At 40.7% G+C, this 26,558-nt stretch overlaps 1 protein-coding gene across 1 annotated transcript; it reads left to right on the forward strand.

Annotated features, from left to right (window-relative positions):
• The first annotated feature begins 292 nt into the window (after positions 1-292).
• Positions 293-8,289, forward strand: atg4c (autophagy related 4C, cysteine peptidase). The gene is made up of 11 exons (XM_028404503.1): positions 293-496; positions 581-701; positions 1,210-1,293; positions 1,566-1,796; positions 2,672-3,014; positions 4,352-4,422; positions 5,165-5,373; positions 5,473-5,551; positions 6,336-6,412; positions 6,898-7,017; positions 7,357-8,289. Exons 2-11 carry the CDS (start codon positions 587-589, stop codon positions 7,522-7,524), a joined length of 1,497 nt encoding a protein of 498 aa, XP_028260304.1. The 5' UTR covers positions 293-496; positions 581-586; the 3' UTR covers positions 7,525-8,289.
• Positions 8,290-26,558: the final 18,269 nt, after the last annotated feature.

Consider the following 26,558-nt stretch of genomic DNA (forward strand, 5'->3'; position numbering starts at 1 on the left):
TCTAAACTCTTCTCTGATTGGTTGTTTCTAAGGCTTGCGTTAAGTTTTTGAGTGAGTGTTTTCAGAGTGGAGCGGGGACCCAAAATGCAGACTAACAAAACACCTAAGTTCAAAGAAAAGGTGAGGTTTAGTAATTAAGGCCAAAAAAAATCCAAAAGGGAGCACAAGAAACAGGTCCTAAGGAACCGCAGTGTCGTTTTCTGCAAATGTAGAAAAATGAGTTAGGCCCCGCCCGTTCGGGGTGTCCCGTCAAATAATTCGAGCCCTCCTCCTTGTTCCCGGCGGAAACACCGCGAGATCAGCTGACTGCACTTTTCCACTTCCTCAAATTGTAAACATTGGCAATCACAGGGGAGTTCTGAGCTACACAGCGAGCCATGGACCAAACGGTGTGTGTTAGATTGTCTTCACAGCACAGTGTGTGCTAGTTTGAACTTTAACACGGAGCTACAACGCGTCTGTAAGAGAGAAACAGTCGGGTCGAAGAAGCTCCAAGGTAAAAAGGCGGACACACGCTGTAACACACCAATAATGTTTCATGGTGAAGTTGTACTGTTATACGTGTGTGTGTGTATACCAGGTTTGTATGCTGTGTGGGAATGGGTTCTTTCTCTCGCTGGTTCAAATGGAGAACAAAGGGAGCGACGAGGTGGAAAAATTGAAGACAAAGTTCTTGTCAGTGTGGCACAATGTGAAATACAGTAAGTGATCTGCCTGAGGCACACACACACACATACTGCCCTCTTCTCTGTCCACTTCCTTGTGAATGCTGTCATGCATTACTGCTGTGGTGTCATTAAATTCATCAGCAGTATGTTTTCTTATCTGAATCTGAATTAGCTGGTTTGCCTAAATTGAAATGCAGAGAAAAAACAGCACAAATAAAAACAAGAACCACAATTCTGTGAGACAAAGACCTGCTGCTGTTGAGTCAGCCCTTAAAATATTTCTTTGTCATACTGACCACACTGGTTTGTAAACAACATGGCGTACTTTCATCAAAACTTTATGCTCATTTTACAAATTATTTTATTAATCAGTGTTTATGCTGATTCTTGTGTAACAAGAAGTGAAGAATAACAGCACTGTGACAGGAAGGACAGGAAGTCACTGAGCCAGAGCATTAAACAAACAGTGTTGTACAATAGGTGTGCCACCATGAACCAAACCTTGATATATTGTCGATTGTATGTTTGTTGTGTGTCGTAGGTTGGGCTCTCAAATCAAAGACCTCATTCAGCAGGAATTCACCCGTGCTGCTTCTGGGAAAATGCTACCACTTCAAGGCTGAAGGTATGGTGCACAAACATACACAGTGACATATGTCACGGGGGCAGTAACCTAAGCTGGGAGACCCAGACCTCCCTCTCCCCCCTCCGGCCACCTCCACCAGTTTATCTGGGGTGATGCCAAACAATCCTAGACCAGCTTCGAGATGTAATCCTTCCACTGTGTCACCTTAGGTCAGAGTAGGAACGGGGATTGAGCAGCAGTAAATCGAGAGCCTTGCCTTTTGGCTAAGCTGTAATAAACATGCAAATTATGAGACTCTCTCTTTGCTTTAGATGATGACAGTCCCACTGACGCCAGCTACACACCCTTTGATGAAGACTTCGTTATGGGGAACGTGGAGGATTTTAAGAAGGATTTTGCATCCCGTGTGTGGCTGACCTACAGGGAAGAGTTCCCTCCGCTGCCCGGCAGCCCACTGACCTCCGATTGTGGCTGGGGCTGCATGCTAAGAGCTGGACAGATGATGCTGGCTCAGGCGCTTATTTTGCACTTCTTAGGCCGAGGTGAGAGAAATGCACTGAAGCTCTATCTCATGTCATCTCAGTTTTTTTTTCTAAGCAGAAAGGCAGACTTGTGTCCAGTGTGCAGGTTTTTCTCACTTTTTAGTCCGAACAAAGTTTTATTTTATTCAATGCATATTCAAGTATCCTACGCTTTATGATTCCACATAATACGACAACTGTCGACTTAATGCAGTCATTTAAAAAACAATGTTTGAAGCTTGTTCTTCTGTCAAATCTAAAATATGTCACTAATGAAATATTTCTCTATAAAGTCGCTAATGGCCACTTCAGAATATTTATTGATCAATTTCACTTGGGTTCACTTTGAATCAAGGTCATTTTGTTAATGCCTTAGACTCCACTCTAGTCCATTTTATAGCTCAGACCACTCCCACTCTCTCCCACCCTGTTTGTAAGGCTACGGTTAAAATGAAATACTGGGACGTTCAAACTTATAATTGAACAGAATGACACCTCATCTGTTACTTAAGCACCTTTAAATTCAAGGACTGAACAACTTTTTGGTCTTAATGCTCTAAATAGAAGTTTGATGTGTTGAAGTATCAGAGACTCGCAGTCTTTTTTGGCATAGCTGACACCAGGTTTTTGAAACCCATTTTGTGTGCTACAAGGTATAGTATGTATAAAATTGTTTATCCATTTATAGCATAGTATCGTTTATATTTTAAGGCCTCTTTTTATCCCATGCTTTTTGGCAGGAGCTTCTTCTTAAAGAAGGTCTTCTTTGGGAATGCATTATTCCCTTCAAACTGTAAAAATTTGCCAATATCATCCAATGTAAACCAAGATTTCACACCTTAGCCTTTGTCTTTATATCAACACTAATGTATTTTACATAATTTATTTATCCATAGACTGGACATGGTCAGAGGCGCTGACACTCCAGCCCTTAGACACAGAAACATGGACTACCACAGCCGCCAAGCGTCTAGTGGCATCTCTGGAAGCCTCTCTACAAGGTCCCCCTCCACCCTCTGATATAGAATCATCTCTTACGTCCCAAGATCAGCCTCCTACTAGATCTGCAGAGGAGGCCGACTCACACTTAAAGGAGATGTACCACCGCACTTTGGTCTCCTGGTTTGGGGACAACCCGTCATCTCAGCTGGGCCTGCACAGGCTGGTCCTTTTAGGCCTGACGTTGGGGAAGCAGGCAGGGGACTGGTATGGACCAGCTGTGGTAGCACACATCCTAAAGTGAGTTTGATTTGTGACTAACTGTAGTAGCTTGTGTTAGTTAGTTTGATTGCCATTGCTAGGCAATCAAACTATTGTTCTTCACCCTCTTTCTTCTTCTTCTTTTTTATTCTTCCGTACGTTTTTTGGCGCAGCATAACTTTAGCATACATTGACCGATTTCAGCCATTCAACTATCAAAATGTTCATCTCACAGAGGACATTCTGGGTCATTTTTCAAATATTAAGCAATTTAGGAGTCATTTTAAACATGGAAGTCTATAAGAGAGCTCTTCAACGAGGGCCATCTGCCATATGTATCTCCTCCTACAAATTTCAAGCTACAGACTCCATTTTAGTCTCAAAACACTTATTAGATGCTGCTCTATCAAATTTGTCAGCTGCAGCAATCAAACTTTTGATTGCATTTTCTTCAGGAAATGCCCTTTTCTAGTTTACATATGTTAGTTGTATGTCTGTAATGTCATGTCAATTTATAGCCTTACTTTTAGATTATATTATTTACTTTGTTTGGCTTTGGCTTTTATTTTTCTTATCTTATCTTATTATCATCTTATTTTTATTTTTTTAACCCATGCATACTTTTTATTTCATGTTAATTGTTATACGTTGTGTATGTACGCACCAATCACTAAAGCAAATTCCTAGTAATGTGAAACCTCTTCACTTACATGGCAATAAACATGATTATGATTATGATTATACATGACGAATTTACTTAATTAATTTAATTTTATTGTCAAATGTACCCTATTGTATAAATATTATTAGTGTTAAGACAATGACTCAATTTTTTAGTAGCATTTAAAGTACAATTACACTTATTAGCATCTAATAGATGACAGACAGTCTAGTTTTTGTGGTTAATTGATTTCAATAAATAAACCGGTTTACCTTATAATGTAATACAAATAATCAATTGATTTAATTATTTCAACTAAACATTAAAAAAAAATATTATTTAATTTCTTAAAACTAATATTAAACACTTAGAAACTGCTGGGTTTTTATATTTTCTTGCTTAACTGTACAAAATTAATGAATGACTTGACTGTTAAATTATTATGTCTGTATATATTATATATACATACATATACATATTATATTATGTATATTATGTCTGTATAAAATGTATTATGTCAATAATTGGATATGGGTGTTTTTCCAAACCCATAATTAGTGTTTTCTTGCAAAAACATATCTTTGAAAAAAATTCACTGATCGGATGCTTGTTAACGTATTGTTTATTTGAAAATATTTATTTTATACGTTGATATATTGTATAAAACTTCCCTCTCTCACTCACTTTTCCTCTCTCTGCTTTCTCTTTCTCTTAGGAAAGCTGTCGAGAAAGCGATGGACCCTGGCTTGGCGGATATAACTGCCTATGTCTCCCAGGACTGCACAGGTATGAAAGATGAGCCTGCTCTTGATAAAACAGGATACTGGGCATGGCGCCCAAGCAGACCTTTCTTTTTCTCGCTGTCTCTCTGCAGCTGGGAGACTGGAGCTGCTTAAAGTGGTGACAGGGAGTCTCACTATGTCTACTCCCCCAACAAACACATCCATTCCAAATCTATAACCTCCTGCTCCGACCTCTTCTTAACCTCAATAACTGGGCTGTTGATTCATGTTTGTCTTCTCAATAGCTGCAGATAGCTGTTGGTGTGAAAGCTGGTAGTTTGGTGTGTTGCAAGTGAGTTGAGACTTTCAGTGAATGGTTCTTGTAGATAAAATAAGAGGATTTTAAGGCTAAAATTATTATTATTCGATTAATCAACTGTTTAACAAATTCCTAGTAGTTTATTTAAGCAAAAATCAGATGATTTTCTCCACTATTATAATAATTACAATTGAAATATGGAGACAGTAATGGAACCATCACAGGAGTCATTAAGCAATCCTCCATCTGAATGGATTCTACCAGCATGTGACAAAAGTTTTAAACTTGAAGACGTTTACTGCTCCTTCTTTAAATTTACAAAACAAAATATGAATACATTAAGTTATAATGCATAAACATATGCATATATTTAATTAACTTCATTTTTACTAGCATGCTACAAAGACAGGACTGACTGACTGAGGGACAGACAGACACAGACACAAAATAACCTCCAACTGACCTTTGTGTTATTGATCCTTCACAGTGTACAGTGCTGATGTCATCGATTGCCACAGGGCACCAAGTGCAGGGCAGGCCTCCGATGAGACATCAGACAACCCTAACCCTTCTCTACCGCCGGAAGACCAACCAGCATCTGCTTCCCCGCCACCAGACGACCGAGCCGTCGTCATTCTCATCCCTGTGAGGCTGGGAGGGGAGAAGATAAACCCTGAGTATTTTGACTTTGTAAAGGTGAGCGACCTATGTTTTAAGTGTTCTCAGGAAAGAAAAATACTGTCTAAAGACTTTGATGCCTGATGTACTGGCTGCTTCTCTGTTGTATGCATGTAGAGCATACTGAGCGTGGAGTACTGCATAGGCATCATCGGAGGGAAGCCCAAACAGGCCTGCTACTTTGTGGGATTTCAAGGTTAGTGTTGGCTTAATGGAAAACAGAGAAAGACACACAGAGAGCAGTTGGTGTGAATAGCAAATTATTTTGCATAATATACCCTTTTTACGTGAAGAGACAAAGTAAGTTAATGTATTCCTGTTTGCGTGAGGAAAACGGAGAGGAGTGGAGATGGAAGCAAGTGAAGCAGGGCTTACTTTATTCTCTCTGACCCATCAAAGCATCGCCCATTTATCATGAGTAAACCTCCCTAGTTGTGAGCTGTAATTGATTTCCATAGGAGGCATGCATTAAATTTTTCTCCGCAGGCCCCAAAGTGAGCCACTCTTCATCACCTTCAGGAGCCAGGAGGAACCTTCAGTTGTACATCTTGGCAGTCAATATTTACGCATTTACATTTTACCAATTTGAAATACAGTGGTGGATGATGTCTAAATGACAAGCAATACATTCTCCCTGCCAAGACGCGGCTCCGCACTGCATTTATCATATGCAAATGCCCGAATATAATTGCATGTTTGTAAAAGTAATTCCCCCCACACAAAAATTAAATGACAACCTCCTCTTTTTGTGGGTGTAAAGGATGTGCTTGTACAAACGCATCTGATTATGCAGCATTTAATCCACCCTGGTGGATATTAAAAAGCAACAACCTTCTGGGAGGCATATTTGATGCGCACACAAGCCTAACAGTAGGCCAAGCTGGTGACTTTGAGCTACTCTGCATAGAAATTGGAGAGAAGTGCGTTTTCGTAATAATCTGATGTTTTTGAATAACTTGTCTTTTGTTTTGTCCTTGCAGATGACAGCTTGATTTACATGGACCCTCATTACTGTCAGTCTTTTGTGGATGTCAGCACCAGCGACTTTCCTCTCCAGGTAATGTGAAATTACACAGACGAGCTGACTGGGGCCCCTGTAATGTGACTTTAATAGTTTCTGTTAGTACTTAAGGGTGTGAATCCTAAAGCAGGGTTCCGCCCAATCACAGAGTCCCCATGTGCTGATTTATTTGCTGTTCAGATAAGTGAAGCTGCCACTTAAGAGAAATACGGCAAATACGGGATTAGGCACCGTGAGCCTTAATATTTCAGGACTTATACATAAAAATCAGCGCACACCACCATATAGCAACTTTGTTTTATGCTTTTGCATGCTGTGGTATACAATGTGACACCAGCAGCAGAGGTGTAAATTTATGGATGCCCATGACAGCAGATAAATAGGATTTCATTCACCAAATGATTGCAGAATACATCTTATTTGGTGTTGACGCCACCACGGAGTGTGTGTGCATGCCCCCACTGGCCCCTTCAGCTTGATGAATATTTTCCAGATGTTTTTTGTCTCCTCCTTTTGTCTAGTCATATCATTGCCCCTCACCAAAGAAGATGCCTTTCAGCAAGATGGACCCAAGCTGCACCATCGGTCTCTATTCCAGAAGCGTTCGAGACTTTGAGAGAATCAGGGAAGAGCTGTCTAAGGTGAGGAAAGCTGCCTCAACACAACTCTACAAGTGTCACAATTTTCTTAGTCATTATTATTATTTTAATACTGATGCATATTCTTTACTTGTGTAGTTGCAAATGATTTTCAGGTATACAAGTTCACCACTAGGTGGCACCATTTAGCCATGAATCTGACTCCGTTTGCACTTCTCTAACCAGTGTGTAGGATAGAAACCATGCATCCTTCCATCCACTTATGATGTCCTTAGTTAAAATTAGTGCAGTTTGCCTCCAAAGAGAGAAGACGTCACATATTATGTTGAAGTGCTGAAACTGAAGCAAAAGCTCTGAAAAAGTGGCGTGTTGTTGTTCCAGGTGCTGCAGCCGACAGCGAAGGACAAATACCCTGCATTCACTTTTGTACAAGGTCACGGTAGAGATTACGACCTGTCGGCAGGCCTGACCCCTGAGAAGAGAGAGTGGCCCTTTATCCGTGACCCGCGGAGAACGGTCACCACCGCCGGAGACTTTGTTCTGCTGTGACGGGAAGCGTTCCTCTTTTAAATGAATCAGGGCGCTTGATATCTACCAGGCTTCTTCTGTATGAGATTTTTCTAAACTGTGTTAAGGCAAAATATGTTGTTCACGGTTTTATTTGTTGCCTGGCAACATGAACATACTGAATGATTCATCAGGATGTTTGTTTACATACTCATCCAGAAAAGGGAGCATTAGGGGAGGAATAAGAATTATTTTTGCACCATCTCTGTATATTTGTACACAAGATATTAAAATTAATTTTAGCAAAACACCAGATTTTTGACTTAAAGTAAGATTTTCACCACTAAGTTTTGAAAGCATTTGCTAAAAAATGACAACTTAATGCAGTGTTAGCACACATTTGAAGATTCAAGATGAACACTTTGAGGCAGGAGTGGAAAGACGGGCAGTATTTACATAATTTCTTAAGTATGGTTAGCACAAGAGGTTTGTTAAATAGTATGGTACACGGCTTGCTAAGAGAACACAGAGCCAAGTACCTTTTTTTTTTTTGTTAATCAAACTTCTCTGCCAAAAAAACACTTCATCAAACAAGACAAATCACGCCAAAACCAGAAACATGTGGGACACCTGCTTCGGATGAGACTCTTCCTAATTGTGCCAACACTTTATCTACTTCACACGAGAGCACATTTCCTTCTTTTAGCAATAACATATGAAAATGTTGTGTAACAACTTGCCTGCTTGTCTTCATGTTTTTTGAGGGCTGTATGTATTCTGATTGCATTACAGTTTAAGTGATGAGTACCTCACATTTTCAACAGCATCTTATTTCAAAGCATAAGGCTTAATCAGATTCAGGGAATTGGTGCAACTTTTTGGACCAGCAACATGCCTTACATATAGAATGATGAATATTAGATGTTAAAATCTATGTTGTTAATTGTATATTTTGTGCAGCTAACAATTTCAGCCAATCATTTCAGTATTTCTGCTTTTCTTTTTACTCTCCAGCAGTGAGAGTTGAGAGCTCTCATACAAAAACTACACATTAACAACACTAGACAAAAACGACAAAGCTCGATCATGCTCTTCTTTTTTTTCTGACGCACTGACCTACACTGTTTTTTCTTTTTTCTTCTAAAGTTGAATAAAGTCAAACTATTTCACTTTCTAGGTGTCTTTTGTTTCCGTCTGAATTCGAAGTGACTCTGAAAAAATAAAAAACAATAGTTTGCTTCATTTTTTGGTGCATGATACAAACCTCAGTGGTGTGTTGAAATGTATTCAATCCCTTTCTCTCCCAGTCAAATGTAGCAGATTAAAACTAATCGTACGTGCTAACCATCTCTACAGCCCATTAACCAGGAACCGGAAAAAAATGTGACCCAGTGACACTGGCGGCAATTGTGTTCCTCTGTGGAGGAAAAGAAAATATCCTTGTGTGCAAAGCGCCGTTGCCATGGATAATCTGTCTGTTGCCCTCTTAGTTTGAGCTATGCCGGACTGTTTTCCTGTACAATACAAATTCTTGTATTATGATGAGCCCTGCTTTTTAATGGAGGGAACTGTCCCTTTCTGTGGGGGGAGCCGGGGCAAGGGTGAGGATGGATGGACAGAGGGAAGAATCCCTCATCTGTTCTTTCTTCTACCATGGCGAAGCAATGGCAAAGCACATAAAGGCATCATTTAGATCCCCTGTCTGATCTGTGTCTTCCAGATTTTTTTTTTTTTTTTTTTAGTGGTTGGATGACCGTCTGTGTGGACAGAGCGGGAACATCAAATATGCAAAAGCAAAAAAAGATCTGCAGTGACATTCTTCTGTTTTGGAAGGGTTGAATGAGCAGGAGGGGATGGGACATTTGGGATTTTTGACAGCAACATGAAAGAGCATTTGTGCTGCAGGGCACAGAGCGATCAGAGGGTCGACTGTGTTCTCCGTGTATTTACAAGGGACATATGAATATTTGATTAATGAGTCACAGGCTCAGGGGAAATGCAATAAGCAAGTGGCGGCTTTACAAAGCAAGCACATACATATACATACAAACCATCGCCCGGTCGTTTAACACAGCTGCCTGAAGCGTCAACGATATTACAGATTTTTGAAAATCTAATCTGCAGCTGAGCAAATTCCTCACAACAAAGAGAGAGACCATGAGAGTCATTCATGTGTTCCACAGAAGGATGGATGGGCAGGAAGGCGGGAGTGAGCGGTGGACGTAAAAACACACAGAGACGTCCAATAACGATTTTATTATGGTGTCATCCACAGGAGGAAACAAAAGTTTGTGGCATCCCATCCTTAGAGGGATCAGCGGCTAAGCCTTAGGCAGGCCAGTGGGACTTTTAACTAAAAATAAAAAAAGAAAATGAGAATCAAAGAAGTTTATGGATATTGAAAACATTACCCAAAAATATATTATACATCACGTATGTTGCAAACTGAGTGGTCTCCTGACAATGCTGATCTGCATTTGGATAGCATTTCAGCTAAGCTAAATCATTAGGTAGCACTACTTCTAAATTTCAGACTGAGTAATGAAGACCTAAACAAGTCATCATTTAATGGAGTCTGCTGAAGAATTTATTCTTACTCTTACTCAAATTTTGTATTCTAAGTATGTAATTGTGTGTAGTAGTAACCAAAACTAAAACACAAAAAGGAAAAAAAACCTTAAAACTAAACATCCTCGTATGTGATGCAGTGAAAGATTAATCATACATATTTAAGGCATCAACATGTATAATACAAAACGGTGTGTTATTTTTGTAATTATGTTAAAATGGCAATATTACAAAACATCATTCTAACGTATGGAAGACGGTGATACACCAAAGGCCGTTTCTATCCCCTTTAACCCTGTGAATCTCAGAACCTCCTCCAACCAAGATCACAGAATGATGGATGACGCTCAGAACGTCCGGTGGAATTAGATTTAACGAGACGGCAAAGACACAGGTGACACTGTAATATGCAGAGTCTGTGTATCTGTGAGTGTGCAGCTGTGTGTTAATAATAAAAAGTGATGTGTCTTGATGGGGCTTTTTCATTCATAAGTAGTGTGTAAATTTATATGGATGAATGTGTAGTTTACACATGTACGGCTTGTGTGTTAGACATTCTAAATCTTAGGTGTCACACCCTCTCCCTGTCTTCACACCAGGTGCAGGGGTGCTAGATTTATACCCAGTAGCCCTTGCCCACCCTTGTGGAATGCCATGCATCTTCAAACAGGTACTTCACTTTGAAATCTCATCTCGGCGTGATATCTCTAGGCAGGCTAAATATACCCGGCTCCCGGATCCTGCAGTCGTCAGAGCGTAAATACCGCCTGTGCTGCATCAGACTGCATTCAGAGTCTCAAGTCTGTCCATGCAACTGTCCACTTGTCTCCGCCCGTCTCCTTCGACCCCCCCCCCCCCCCCCTCTATCCTGTTCACAGGAGTTCCTGAAGAAGTGCTGAGACACTGCATGCCTCACACACTTCTTCTGGGCTCAAGCCAGACATATGTCATGATGCTGTGATTAATCAGCACCACAGAGGACACAAGCTTTAACGGAGCTCCACCCAGTGAACATAACCTAAAATACATACTAGGTCAAAGGCTCTTCACCTTCTATCCCCTCTACTGCTTAAAAATGTGTGCAAATAGTTTGCACTAACTGACGCCTACAGTCATTAAAAATACACATGGATTCCCCAATTATTATATTTTTGGCTTTAATCTCATTGCACATGTGTACAGTGACAATAAAAGGCATTCTATTCTATTCTATTCTATTCTATTCTATTCTATTCTATTCTATTCTACATGTAGGCTATATGATCTTTTGCATAACTAAAACATAAAGAGGCTGAGGCATCATTCCATGAGGAAGTACTTTTAACATCCAGTTAAGATGCACAAGTTTCCAAAAACAACAAATGAAAAAAAAAACTTTTAAACTGACTTAAGTATCAAACTGGATCAAACAACATGGATGCCGATTCAAAATCATGTGCAACTTTAAATAAATTGAAATATTTACTGTAGATTAGATTGGGTGGTGACTTTCACAAAAGAATTTGATAGTTTTCATTGCAAGTATTGTAGTTATAAATATTACAATGGAATGGAACTTGGTTGTGTAAATGATCATCCATAATGTAACACAATACATAGAAAAAGTATACAAGTTGTTATCCAGTTTGCATTAGGCTCTTCCATTCTTTCTACAGAAAGCAGTTTCCCATGGCAGAGGCCCAAAGCAAAGCTCCTCGCCTCGTGTTGGCTAACCTTGCCCGGCTGTGACAACAAGAAGGGCACTGGAGTTAACATTTAGATAACGGATGTGTGTGCCGCTTTCGATTTCCATTCTTGGTGACAGGGAATCTTAGAAGCACATCACGGGTTGTGTTAGTGTGTGAGTGAGGATTGTGGTGGTGGTGGTGGTGGTGGCGGGGGTGCACTCCTGTATTTCCTGCTTCTCAGGGGTGATGTGGAGGAACGCCGAAATTCCTCATTCTGCTGTCCTCTGAGGCATGGCCAGCCCTCTGTCAGCTTTTACTAACCAGATGCATCCGAAACAGGCACCGAGGCTGAAGGCAGGGGATATTGCCTGCTGTGTAGCTGTCGACTTGTTTCTTATTGCATGCCTGTGTTGAGCAGGGTGGCAAGTGTGGTGTGTGTGTGTGTGTGTGTGTGGTGGAGGTGAGAAAGGTTGTCAGGCTCTCTGTGTGTAAAATTGTGTGTGGCAGAACATGCTGAATTTAAGAGTGTGCATCATCCACCACACACCCTCTACCAGACTGACTTTAGGATTGTAACCAGCATCAGTCTTTGCCATGATGTGACCTGTAAGTTTTGTCTAGTTAGTATTCCACAACCCTGCGGCTTAATGACATACAGCAGTGTGTGTGTGATTGTGTGTGTGTGTGTGACAGGGGGCAATAAATCGACAAAGAAACTCCAATGGCAGCTTTTTCTCTTTTTTTGTATGTGTGTGTGTGTGTGTGTGTGTGTAAAGGATCTCCTCCCTCCAGTAGATTTGTGTCTTTGTGTGATACTTTGCAATCTCATCTCCATCTAAAACTCCTGCAGGCCCTGTGCACCATTATCACGCAGTTGCAATAAAACCCACAGTAATTAAAGGGGATCTGGCCGTAATTGCCTCAGTGAATCAACTTAATCAGCACCTGTGCTCACAGTCAACCTAATGGCGCAATCTAACCTTTTAATACCCCAGAAATTAGAATTGTAAAAAATTATACACATGATAATCATTCTGTATTTTGAAACTCTTCAGTGGACAATGAGTGGACCATTGTCCAAGGCAAATATTAAAGCTGCACTATGCTGAGTGGGCATATGAGAGAGAGAGCGAGAGAGAGAGAGAGAGAGAGAAAGGGGCTGAAATATTAGAATGGCGAACTCCAGATGTGTACCACATGTCACAGATGAGCTGATCATAAGAAAATAGTGAAACATTTGAGACCAGTGCACACAAGTAACAACAACTAAAAGGAGTAACAGGCTATTATAATTTTATAATAAATATCATATATAAGAAAACATACTTCTACATATGTATGCTATTTAGCTATTGTGGGCAGCAGTGGCTCAGTGGTATAGCAGGGTTGTCCAATAACTGGAAGGTTGGTGGTTCGATCCCAACTCCTCTCTAGTCACTGTTGTGTGTTCTTGGGCAAGGCACTTTACCCGCATAGCCTCCAGTGTACTCACTGGTGTATGGTGCTCTTTGCTGGGCTGCCTAAATTGCCCCATTGTGGGACTAATAAAGGTTTCTTAATTTAATTTAATCTTTTTTGTTCTAGCATTTTGTCAAGGGAGCATCTGTCCACCTCACATGTGAACCTGGGAAAAGCAGAGAATGAATCTAATAAGATCAGTCACAACTTTAGCTCCAGTGATCTGGTATAGTGCATAGTTTTTTTAGTAGGACACTTACTGAAACTGGTGTTAATAACACCTGTGCTTTGAGAGCAATGACAAGGTGAAGTAGTCAAAACACTTCAGCTCCAGCTTTACAATAAGTCGGCTTGGTCAATTGTGTTTTTTCTTGTTTTGCTCTCAGATTGGTGTACAATAAGTTGCAGATATTGCTCTGATCACCAGATAAAATTGGTGAGTGGACCTCACCCAGTGTGGTACAATTTAGGAAGATCTCAGACTAAATATAGTCTATAGAGTGTAATGGGTACAAAGTCGAGATGCAACTCTTCTTTGGTGGTATTTACGCTCAACGAGGGACAGAAAATGTGTGGAAGTGGTGTTTCACAACAACAAAGTTGAGTGCAAACTATACACCGTGTTAAACAATACAATAACAACCACAAGAAAAAACACAGATAACGACACAGCTAAAATCATGAATAAATTAGTACGGCCATTACTCTCTCACACCGCTGGGCCCACAGCCTCATTGAAATATAGGTCTTTTCAACACATATACCTAATATACTAAAAAAGAACATTTAAAATGATTCAGTGGCTTGTGTGAACACATTAATTTTCAGTACTAAAAATATATTTTTAAGCAGGTCTTGGGCGCTACTTCTTTCTTGTGTGGAATGCATAATGGATTCCTATGTAATCCATTATGGCTGCTGGGGGAGCGGGAGATAAAGAGTCTTCAGCAGCAGCCACCCGGGGTTGTTCTTCTTTAAATGAAGTTTTAATAAAGAACGACGGAAAGGCTGTACAAGGTCAATTATCAGACTTTGCCCATCCTCTGATGCTGTTCTTGGATCTCTGTGCTTAGTTAGCCATAATAGCTGTCAGTCATAGCCCGCTGATCTACACGTAAAAACGTCAGACGCCCAGACGAAGGCTGAACCTATCTATCCAACACCTCTGTCAGTGTACGTTTACTGTTGACTATTTTTCGTCCTGACTGGCACATAAGGTCGCCACTGTCACAGACAGGCAAATCAGGGGAGCTGACTGTGGTCGACGTTCATTTGTCAGCGCCTTTGTTGAGGAGGATATCTCTTTATGCATCAAGAATACGTTAAAAGTCACCGGGGGGAGAGGTGGAGATATTAATTCCGTCTGTCCAGGTGCTCACTCAGCGTTAAAAGTTGAAAGCCCCCCCCCAACCCATCTCAAAGAGTGAGGTGGATTTAATGTACAGAGTGCTTATGAATACACTTATGTATTCATTTGAGCAATAAACGCCGGGCTGGGTCCCACACAGAAAAACAAACTGCCTAGCTTCCGGCAGCCATTTTAATTAAATGCCATGGATTGTCAAATTTATCGATCCCCCTCCTCCCCTGACACAAGCCTGAAGGATGTCCTGTGCCATTTCCATATCTTTAGTGGCTTCTCCTGCTAATGGGAGGTGAGGAATGGAAGGAGATGGAGGTCTGCTCGCCTAAATTGGGCCTGGCTTGCACAGCTTGGAGCAGAGGGAGGGAGCGAGGTGTAAATGGATGTAGATAGGCGAAATGGACGGGGGGGTTGCATATGTCCTGAAGCGATAGCCTGAGAGCTGAAGCAAGGCCTCACCCTCACTCTGGCTCTCTCGGAGCAGATCTGTGTGCAGATGGGTGTCTGACAGGCCTACAGCTGTTCTCCTAATTGTTCATTAAGTGTTCTATTGATTCCCTTATTTCAAGTACATGTGTCTTTCAGCCGCTGCTCTCCATGTGAAGTGGCAGACACACATGCCCCACACACACATACACACACACACCTACACAAGCATTCTGGCTGGGTCGAGATGACAGGGCCGGCTGATGCTGAAAATTTGAACTGCCACTTCTAATCCAAGGCTTTTCTCTCTGTGGAGTCCGGCAGGGCCTGGAAACCAGCACCGCACTCAACGCACCAGGCTTTTATTTTCCAAACTTTTAGCATCAATCAATTAAAGTGCTGGCAGCAGCATGGAAAAATGTTTAATTCCTTGTTAAGCAGTAGAAGGCTCAGATTGCACCTGGCTGATAAGGGAGCTTGTGTGAGTCTATTAGATCCTGATACTCTTGCCTGATTACTCAGGGAGAGTGCAAGCTTTATCTAGGCAGAAAATGATCAAGATGGAGGAGAGGCGAGGAGAGGAGAGGAGAGGAGCGGGGTGTCCTCATTAAATCTGCAAGCAGATTTGATAGAAACCTAAAAAAAAAAATACAGGCTACAATAAAAAGATGTTAATCAATCAATAACACAAATAAGGTGTGCCCATATTAGTCTGAGCTTGCAGTATCAGTCTCTCTCTATGTGGGCAAAGCAAGGCAATTTGTTTCACTGCTTTTATGAATGTCTAGAAAGTGTAGTATTGTATGAACTGGTCAACAAAAGGGAGAAAAATCACCACACAAACTGTAACCATTCCTCTTTTTTCCCCCTTTGTTGTAAGCCCCACAATTTGGCTTTCAAATTGGACTTAGCGCTTCAGTGAGTCAAGTCATATACTCCCAGCCTGGATGGTCGTCTCCATTTCTTGGGCGAGGAAATTCTGTCGGCCCTCCTGCGTTGAGTGGAGTGATAATGTTCTCTGTAAAACACAATCAGTCACCTCCCTCCTTGCCTTTGTATAAGCCTCGAGGACCCCCAATCAATACCGGCTGGCTGGGTGACTTATCATTGCAGCCTGGCCGCTATGCTGAATGTGAGCTGAGCTGAGCTGAGCTGAGCGGGGGCAAGACGGCAAACATCGGGCTGCATCCTGATGCAGACGTGAGGTGAGGTCTGGTGGCTGCATCAGTGACCTGCCCGCCAGGCAGTAACCAATTTGTTATGAACCAACACTGAGAGAGATGGGAAGGAATGAATCTCTCAGACAGAGGTACAAACTATAGCTCCTGATTCCTACAATTTGATTTCTTGTACAATCAAATAGAATGAGTTTACATGTCATTAGTGGAATGATATTTGTAGTAAAAGACAATATAATCAACACAGACCGGTGAATGTAGGCACGCTGTATGCGCTAAAGAAGCTGATCCAAGGCCTCCACTTCCAGAGGAACGTAGTTTGTTGATATTTTGAGCTTTTTATGAGTGGTTTGTTGTCACTACAGCTGACTGAAGGCCATATGGGATGACGAGCAGTCCTAGATACTTTTTTTTATGTCCTTGCTTGCCTCTGCAATTTTGAGACAATACTTTCAAGGACTTTACTTAACTCCTGCACTATTGTCTTTAAAGTGAGAGTACCAGCATACTGTTTGGAAGTATTAATTTATCCATCAACTTTAAATATTTAGTTAGAATTAGTGCTCCTAATGGCAGTAGTAAATATTTCACCACAACTCTGAATGTTCCCTATCAAAAAAAACATATGCTTTGGGTTAAAATAGAGCCCCTTTGTTAAGATGGTTACAGTAAGAAACACATGTTCAGTTTTGGGATTGAAAGGGGCCTCCTGTTTTGAATCCTATTCCCCTACACTTCAGTGTCATGACCTGGTGTTTATTTTTGGTTTTGTTTTCCTTGTGTCTTTTGTTAATCCTGTGTGATTACCTGCTCCTCCCTAATGTGCCTCACCTGTGTCTAGTTGTCTGCCCTACCCTCTGTGTATATAGTCTGCGTCTTCCCTGCACTCGGTGCTAGTTCGTCTCGTCGTTCGTGGAGTTTGTGTGTCGTCACCCTGGTAATGTGTTTATGCCTCGCCAAGCGATGACTTTCTGGTCCCATGCCATGCCTTGACCTTGCCAATGTTTTGCCATGCTTTGTTTGAACCACTCTGTGTCCCCGCACTTGTGTCCGCTCCTAAACACAAACCCTGACAAATAGCTCCCAATATGTCAGAATACTCCCTCCTTTGCTCTTGTAATAATTATTACAGTACGGTTGTTGTCATAACATTGAAAACGAGTCCTATGGGGTCATTTCTATGGAAGGAGTCTGGATAACTGCTTTTAATCAGAGTAGATTTGTCATATAAAACAATAACGCTGTGTTTATATTAAACCCAACCTAATTGTTCAACCTTATTTTGCTTGCATGTGCGAGAACACCAGCTGTCTCATGGACTGTGTGCAATTGAGTAAATCGTTTAAACCAGTTAATTGAAAAAAAAAAGTTAATAGCCCTCTACTAAATGTGTATTTGAATTCATTAAATGTTGCCAAGCATGGTACGCACAAGCTTGACTCAATGATCTGCAAATGCCTGCCTACCTTTTTGTCTTTACCACACAGTGTGTTAATAAGGAAAAATGTTATTTTACGTGTAATCTTTTTCCCTTAAGGGCCAACATGGAATAATCAAAATTATTTCAAAATTTCACATGGGTGGTATAACAAAAGATGAACTAGCCGAAGTCTGAGCTGGCTGACTGTTTACTAACATTTCACTTTCTATGGCCTAACTAACACAACTGTGAAAAAGTGGGTGTGAGGGATGCTGTTTGGAATTGTCTTGGATGATGTTTGCAGCCAGAAGGCCGAGTTAATGGCCTCTAATTGGGTTAGTGAAGTGAACATGTTGACATTTGCGATGTGCTCACAGTACAGGGCCTTGCTTTAGCCATTATGCTAATTCAACCATTATATATCTGAGGGTATTAATGGGACTGACACAAGTGATGTTACAGGTAAAGGACTGTGAAATGGTCTGTAAACAGAGGGAATTGATTCCAAGGCTGAAGCGATTGTCACCAGCCTGCACAGAGCTGAACAGATACCCTCTTCCTCCTCCTCTTTTTGCCTCCTCCTCCTCCCTGTATCTCACTCCTCCTCCATCCCCTGTCCAGCCTGTCAAATAGTCTCCGACAGCATTCAGCAGAAGCTGTCAGGGCCATCAAAAAGGTACCCAAACACAGCGTGAAATGCCGTCTGCTTACAAAAATGAGCCTGGATCAGGATCAATACAGTTTACCCCTGTTGCCCAACACCAAAGCACATCTATCCACCAACATTGTGACCGATGAGCCTCAGAATCAGTTGCACAATGGGTCCTGCCTCTCAACCTAGCCAGCTCACTGTCATGTAGAGCCCAAGCTTATTTTACAGAAACATTGCATTTGAAAGCCTGGGACAAGACTCAAAGCTGATTTACACATTTTTTATGAGTTTGATTTATTGTGAATGCTGTAGAGGGGTCATCTTTGACAGATCCTTACATCGTTTTGAAGTGACAAGAATTTAGGCTCAGCAGTGGATGAGACTGTTCCCGGGTGCATTTAATTCATCACATAGAATGATTACATTATGGTAAACAATCCTGATAATTTTTTATTTAATCATTTATTATTTTACATGTAAAATACCTTACATAGTGTATAATGCATACAACTGTATATTTTGGGGTGTGGATTTTTTTAATTATACTTTTTATCTGAATAATTCCCAAATGCCAAACCAACTCTAATGAGATGGCCAATAATAGTGTTGGAAGCTTTCATGAGCTAATATGTACTCTGATATTTTTGAAAAAAATCTAATCTTTTGACCAAATTAAAATATTGTTTTATGCCTCATAAATATTGTAGGCATCCAAAGCTTGGTTTATAACATTACTGAGGCAGCCTAACAGCTACCTTGTAACAACAGGGGGAGATGACCATTGCTTGTCATGTTCATTTAAGCTGTAGATGTGCTCACAGAGCAGAGAGCAGGCTATAAAACTAGGCCTGTACTGCCACAGAGTAATTGAATTACTCTACCGTCCACCCTTGTATTCATTTACTGTTCTGAAATCTGTTAGTAATAGTAAAACGAGGTGTTTTCGGTTGAGCCACAAGGCAGAGAGGACAGAGAAGGGGGTGCTGCAGTATATATATCGCCTTTAATGTAATCATTTGCAAAGCCGCACGGCATGGCTACGTGTGGTTATATCTGTCAATCTAGGTGCAGCAGTTAACATGGATATCAAATAACAGCCTGCTAACCAGATCTGTCAAAAACATGAGGCTAATAATTATCTGCCTCTATATGGGGGGTCAGGAGGAGGCACCGCATAATAAATCTGCTGTATTCATACAGAGAAAATTCAACTTCTCCTTCTTTTTTACTTGATAGGGTTTGAATACTAAACCCAGGCTAATAAAAGATTGGCCTGTCATAATGAATCAAGAGGGCCAGTGTCAGGTAGGTAGTGTGAGTCTATCCTCTCACATATCCATCTCTGGAAGAAGCCTCGGTGTGCCTACATGGCTGCAGAAAAGAGACCAGTTGACACCCTATTTGGCTCTCTCTACTGAAATTAACTTTAGGCCCAGGAGAGATAGAGAGACAGTGTTTGGAGCAGCATGGCTTCATTTTCTCCCGTAGTGAGCACCGGGGCCCCAGAGGGACACCAAGACGGATTTGCATGCCACTCGCTATTCTCTGCTACCTGCTGCAAATTTATTATTGTGGCAAGTCAGCTTCCCCAACAGCAACTTGGAGGACTTTTCAAACCTAAATGGTATCTGCAGGCGGTCAGAAGACACATAGAAATCACACACACACACACACACACACACACACACACACACACACACATTCTGTTTCTCACTCTCTAGCACACACACACACACAGATGGGGAAAAAGCTGCATCAAAAAGTAATCATGGAGATCAGAATACAGCTGTCAACAGTGCCAAACATAAAGTGATGCAGCTGATGAAGTGTTAGACTGTTTCAGAAACAAAGAAACCCTTATCAACTTTTCAACCAAAGTTTGTTGCCTCTGATAAACCTACACAGAAGGGTCATCATTGTGGTTCAGCAAGCAAGGACATGTTATATACTGTACAGTATTTGTAATATTGTGTTTTGATCCAACCAGTGTCATATCTTATCCTCCAGCATGTACCAGCTTGTCCTGTCCCTTTATATTCCCACAACAGGCCAGTCAAATAATATAATTATAAATATATACTATATATATATAATATTATATATTATATCAAATTGTGGGGAAGTAATTGTAATTTTTTATCACCAAATTTATCTGCAAATATTTTCAATAATATTTTGAATTTGTGTTTTAAAATGCATTGCATGCATGTATGCATACGACCACAGAAAAAATCTTGATTGTCTTGCATTGTACTGTGCAAGTAACACTGTGAATTAATGTGGCATTCACATTATGGTGATAAAGTAAGTGTGACTACGCATACAGCAGTCACTCTGATGGTGAACAGCATGCAGACCCATTTTTTCCCACAGTGTCAAGCACGAGTGAAAAACAAGATAAAACTAAAATTACGTAAAATAACACTTGGATGGCTTCATTATTTTCTCTTTGTTGCCTTACAACTGATTCACTTGTTTCTAGTTAGACGGCTATATAGGTTATTGGATAGTAACAATTACACAAAAATATAGATACACATAACGTGAAGTGTAAATTGTCTGGCTCTGCAGCCAGCTAGCAATTCAGCCAGGCAGCTCACTATGTGAGTCTGAATTATGCAAACGTAAAAAAGTAATTCTGTTAATTTCATCCATTGCTTTTAAGAATTGTAACTGTATTCTAATTATGTTCCTACTTAGACTGTTATTTTGTTGAGCTCAAAAAAATGAAAATTAAACAATTAAAAAACACCTAACATAACTAAAAACCGCCTCCCTACTGGCTATAATATCTGATACCTGGCCGTCTATCACTGCAGGCCTGCACTGACTCATGCTCAAGGTCAAATACCTGTTGGAAGGTCATGAAAGAGCAGGATGAAGAAATATGATGGAGTCAGGGTCAGTGATGGCCATTACCTTTCCTTTGTCCCCTACAAATGAGTATCATTCACCTGATTATCTATTATCATGTTATTGGACGTAAATTTAACAAGCTGTTGAGAGAGCAGGAAAATCAATACCTTTTAAATGCTGTTTATGTGTGATTAACGGTTAATATCCTCACAAATTATTTAATATAATAAGGTCATTTGTCTTTCACATGAGCCTGGTACCCTGCAAAGAATAATAGAATAATAAATGAGGACACTAGTGAAGAGGAGATTTCTGATGCTTTCCCCGGCTCCGTTTTATTACCCATATCCTCTTTACAGCTACAAAGCTGCACTATGGTTATTTTATGCAAGTCATAAAATTAGGCTGAGATGGAATTAGCAGACTCGGGGCTCTTTATAGGTCAAGCCGGTAGTTTATGAGCCCACGACTCCCTGGCACTATTGTCAGGAGGCTAGTTAGAGGGGTCTTTAAGCATGATTTAATATGTCCATGCCTTGGAAAATAGTTAAATAGCTAATTAAATGGAGGAGTTAATTTACATATTAATTGACCTTCCAGTAATATTTATATTGATACCTACATGAGGATCCCTTGTCTTCATTGCCTTTCATCATAGTTAGTCTGAGCAAATATGGTGTAACTTTTTTTGTTTAAACTCAAGTTTCTTTTTATTGTCGCCAGAGAGCGGCTTTGTATTCCCCGCCATGTCAGGCACACAGCTGGCAGGGGTTTTGTGTGTTGAGGGCTCCTTTTGTTGTCGGATAATGGAAGAAGCACCATAAACAGCGATGGGAAGTGGCCTGGAGGGCTTTGCGGGTTGGTTGGCTGGGGCAATCAAGAGTGTGTGTGTGTGTGTGTGTGTGTGTGTGTGTGTGTGTGTGTGTGTGTGCACATTGTACAACAGGGGATGGGGTGACGGAGGAGCTCGAGGAGGTGGAGGACAGTGTCTGTGTCAAAGCTGCTCTTAATTATATCTCTAATCACCAATCAGTTTGCCAACAGAACAGGACCCCGGGGCTCGACATTAGCCCAACCTGTACAGAATTAGCACAACATTTCACCTGCAAAGCTTTCCAACACACACATACATGTGCACACTCATACATACTGCTCAGCCAGGTTTTCTCCCTTTGAGAAAGACCACGACATAAATCTGTTTGTTTGTTACTCTCCACGCTGCCTATAATGCTCTGTAAGAGATTTGTGCCACATTCTCTATGATAATAATCTATCGTGCTAATGCTGCCCCTGCATGCTGCATTGTCATGTTGATGTCCGCATGGCCATCGAGGGGTAATGATGACACGGATCAGCGATGATAGATTGGAAGCACATTGTTTGTTTTCGACGGGGGGGCGAGTCTGTTGTGTGCGCCGTGTTGTTAGCATGGTAAGTGTGTCTTGCAGCCTATTATCAGGTTGATCATTTGTCACTAGCCTGTCTCCACTTTGTCTCCCACATTCTTTTTGGATAATGGCCCTTCAAATGGATCTGCATATGAGGCCTGCATTCAACAATAGCGGCCATGAATGGGCCTTTTCAGGCCATGTAAACTTGAAATGTGGCAACAAATAACCAACAGGAGGGTTTCTGGGATGGGTGAGTACAAACAGAGAGAATTAGCTTTACGTTGACCTCAGGATAAAATTTCTAAAATGTATTTGAGTAACTGATAGCTTACTAAAATCATATTTTTTCAATGTAAATGATTTAAACAGGTGTAGCCCTCAACAGCTTAAGGTGTAAGATAAATGACCCCACACATAGTATCTATCTTCCATTATCTATCTCCCTGTGGCCTTCTCTCCTGCTGGTTTCGACAATATGGCTGCCAGCCTGAACCCCCTGATCCAGCCACAGACCAGCAGCTGCCTAGCAGACCTATGCAGCCATCAGCAACACCTTAGGGCCATCAGCGCTCATCGCTCACAGGGACTAAGTAGCCTGTCAAAGCGTTCTGTGGCTGTAAATTGAATATTGTTATGATCCATAGATTTTTCTCATCAGTGCATTATCATGCATGCTTACGTTGGTAACATGTTGAAGTCAGTGAAAACCACTCGAAAGACAAACCTTTTAAAGGTCTGTTTTTTCTGTGGATAAGTGCAGTAGGGGTTGTTGTTGTTGTTGTTGTTGTTGTTATTATTATTATTATATTCACCTGTATTTTATATTATAAGGTTTTGTTCTGTTGTTAGAACAAAACAGATGTCCAATCTAGATACATTTACCATTAATAAAAAATTATAAATAAACAAATAAAATAAAAAATAAATGAAAATATAATATATTTACCAATAATAAATAATTATAAATAAACAAATAAATAAAATAAATAAAATGAAAATATAATACATTCACCATATTCACCAATAGAGAATTATGAAGAAATAAAACATAAATGAAAATGTAATAAATACATATTTAATAAAAAAAATCTAAAGCCATACAATGCAAAAAAAAAGAATTATTTTTAAGGAAGTTAAAATGTTCCATGAAAAAGCCAATGACTTAGGAACCAGAAAATAATTCCCATGATAAACAAGATGATATTTGACACTTTTCTGTTAAGATAATCTTCATAAATGAATGCAGTCTGTTAGTTTGTCTCTTTTAAGACAAGCATAAGCTTCAAAACCACTAATGGTATACTTACTGATGTTATAAAATCTTTATCTAAACAGCCCATCTACTGTACAACTGGATGAGGGATGAAAGAGAGAACTAAAATGTAAAAGCATTTTTAGGTTTTTGGACTCTTTTGCACACCATTGACTGGCAGTAGCAGAAGACCAACAGCTGGTCACCCCTAATACCTCTTCTGCTCTGCATCATTTGTGCGGCAATTAGTGAAGTATCCCTGTCTTTAGGAATCTGTCCAAGCTCTGCAGCAGTGTCGTCCTGATATCACCTCTGACGGTGGCTGTTTAGAGAGCTGACAGTTATTCCAAAGGCACAGATAGCTAGCTGCACATGCAGGGAGGACAGCCTAGGAGATGTCAGCTGTGCGGTAACAATAATCTAGCCAGGCCTCTCCGCCCCGTTCTGTGCCTCAGCCAGAGTCCAGCATTTCCAACTGAATAACTCTATAAAATGGACACCTGCCACGAGACCCTGCATGCATCACTAGTGCCAGAGTGGCGAGCACAATCGCCCAGCAGTCACGGCCAGTTGCCTGCTGATATATCAGATGCGATCCCAGAGAAGAGGTTCAGCGCCCCAGCCAAATGTTAAAGTTATTTGTTCTTGTCATTAAACTAAACTTTATTGTGACCCTCTCACGCTGTTATTGCACTAGTAGCAATTCTTCTGAACTGGACTTTATCATTGAGACTGTCTATGAATCTCTGGAGCTATGCCTCTGCACTTCACTGAGCTATAATTCCTTGTTGCCCTTACAGTCTTAGAGGGTCAGAGAGAGTGGAGGAAAGGGCGAGAAAGAAACAAAAAACAGATATGACAAGAGCAAGCACCAAACTGATCTGCAATTTCATAAACAATGCCTAAACACACACCTGACTTATACAAGCTAATTTCTCCTCTTCCTTATTTTGTTGTTGTTGTTGTCATTTTTAACTTACTGGATAAGAGATCATTGTTTTGTATTTTGAAGTTTAGGAAAATTTATTACATGCAACATAATAGAGGCCAAGCCCAAACCACAAAGGAATGAAAAACTAAAAAAAGGAGATCTATGCAAGCATCCTGTGTCTTGTTTGTGTTTTCTCTTAATAAAGTATTTCTGATTCTGATTTCAGGTTAGCTAGAAGATTTTTTAAAAATATATTCCCTTGTCGGTCTGCACATCGCTAGGATCCAACCCATTAATCGGTAAGCACACAGAGAGCCATTATTATTCTTTTTATTATGGAACTTTACATCAAAGTTTTGGTTTTAACGTTTAAAAGCTGATGGTGAGAAAATGAAAGTGTGGATCCTCTTACTATTGTAATGAAAAGGGTTGTGATCCATGCGTGTTTGCCTTGCCTCAGTGTGCTTTATCGCTGACAATGAGGGCATCCCTCACTAGCTTTACACCATTTTCAAAATGTTTCATTACTCTCCTATTTTTCCTAAGGATTGCACCTCCACTGACCTCACATCTGCTGCTAGGGGAAAAAAAGAGGGTTTAAACAACATTAGAAATTACCATCTTGTGTGTGTGGATCATTAAGAGGTCGCAACTGTTACAAAAATATTTGCATTTGTGGGGTACGATGCAGACAAAAGGTGGCTGTTTTTACAGCCTGTGTATTTTCCAAAGGTTCTTGAAAGAGACAATGCGGTCATAGAAAATATAAACTGCAGATAAACGACATGACATAAAACTGCAGTCCATGTCCTGTCAAGCTCGGGTAGCTTCCAAGCTCAAACTGCCTTAATTTTCACCTCCTGTGAATAGCGCTAACATCCTCTTTCTCCTCTGGCATGAAAAAAGGGATATTTTGCTGTGCTTTAATGAGATGGTGTTATGCCTGGTTTGTGCCATTTTACATCTTCAGACTTAAAAGTGTTGAACCTGTGACACAACCTATGGTGAAGCCAGGGGTCTTCTATCAGATTCACAGTGGTATTTCATCTAAATTTGTTACAAAAAATGGCCAAAGAGAGTTGACGTCACATCATAAGAGGCATTTTAATCCACTGCTTCTCAAGGTATTTGGGGTCTGACCAACTCATCTCCAAAATACCCCTTTCCCCAATGAAGTAAAAAGGGCAAGTTTTTGCTCTTTAAGATGGCGGTACATAACCTGTCCATGGAACATAAACGTGTCTGCCGGCTAGAGAAGATGGAAGGAGGCCCACATGCCTGCCTTAATAAAAAGGTCTTTAAACCCTCGTCCAGATCTTCTTCCCAAGGAAGCATGATATTAAAGGAAGGCAGGGACCTGAGCTTGGTAAACGTAATGGATCGGCAGGAAAGTTTAAAAGCACCAAGGGGGTAGGCCATTATGCAAAACAGGATTCGCACAAGTAATCTGCACCCTGTCTCTCAGCTGCCAAAGACAAAGAACACATGCAGAGGCCCTGATTGCTTCTTAAGAAGCTCTCTGCGCCGCCATGATGGATTCTGGTATTTTGACTGTTAATATGTTTGAATGAAAATTATTTATACATTTCGGTGAGGTTGAGCACCTCTCCCTGTGATTACTGCATCTGAAAATGAGATCGGAGGAGCAGGAAATTTCCATGTCAAGGAAGGCTGATGTATACTCAGATTATGGGCTGATTGCAGCTCAGATGAGCACTGCGTAGAATCATTTGCCCGCGCCTGTGACAACTCCCCGTCCCTGACAAGGCCTCTTAGTTTCTCCGGTTATTGATGCATTCTGCATAAATTCAATCCATTGATGGTGTCTGCTGCCAGAATATAGGTATGAAAGGAAAGCATTTAGGTGTGTGTATGTGTGTGTGTGTGTGTAAGTGGAGTGAAAGCGTGGTATTT

Source organism: Parambassis ranga, chromosome 4 (assembly GCF_900634625.1).
Source record: "Parambassis ranga chromosome 4, fParRan2.1, whole genome shotgun sequence".
Taxonomy (NCBI): Eukaryota; Metazoa; Chordata; class Actinopteri; family Ambassidae; genus Parambassis; species Parambassis ranga.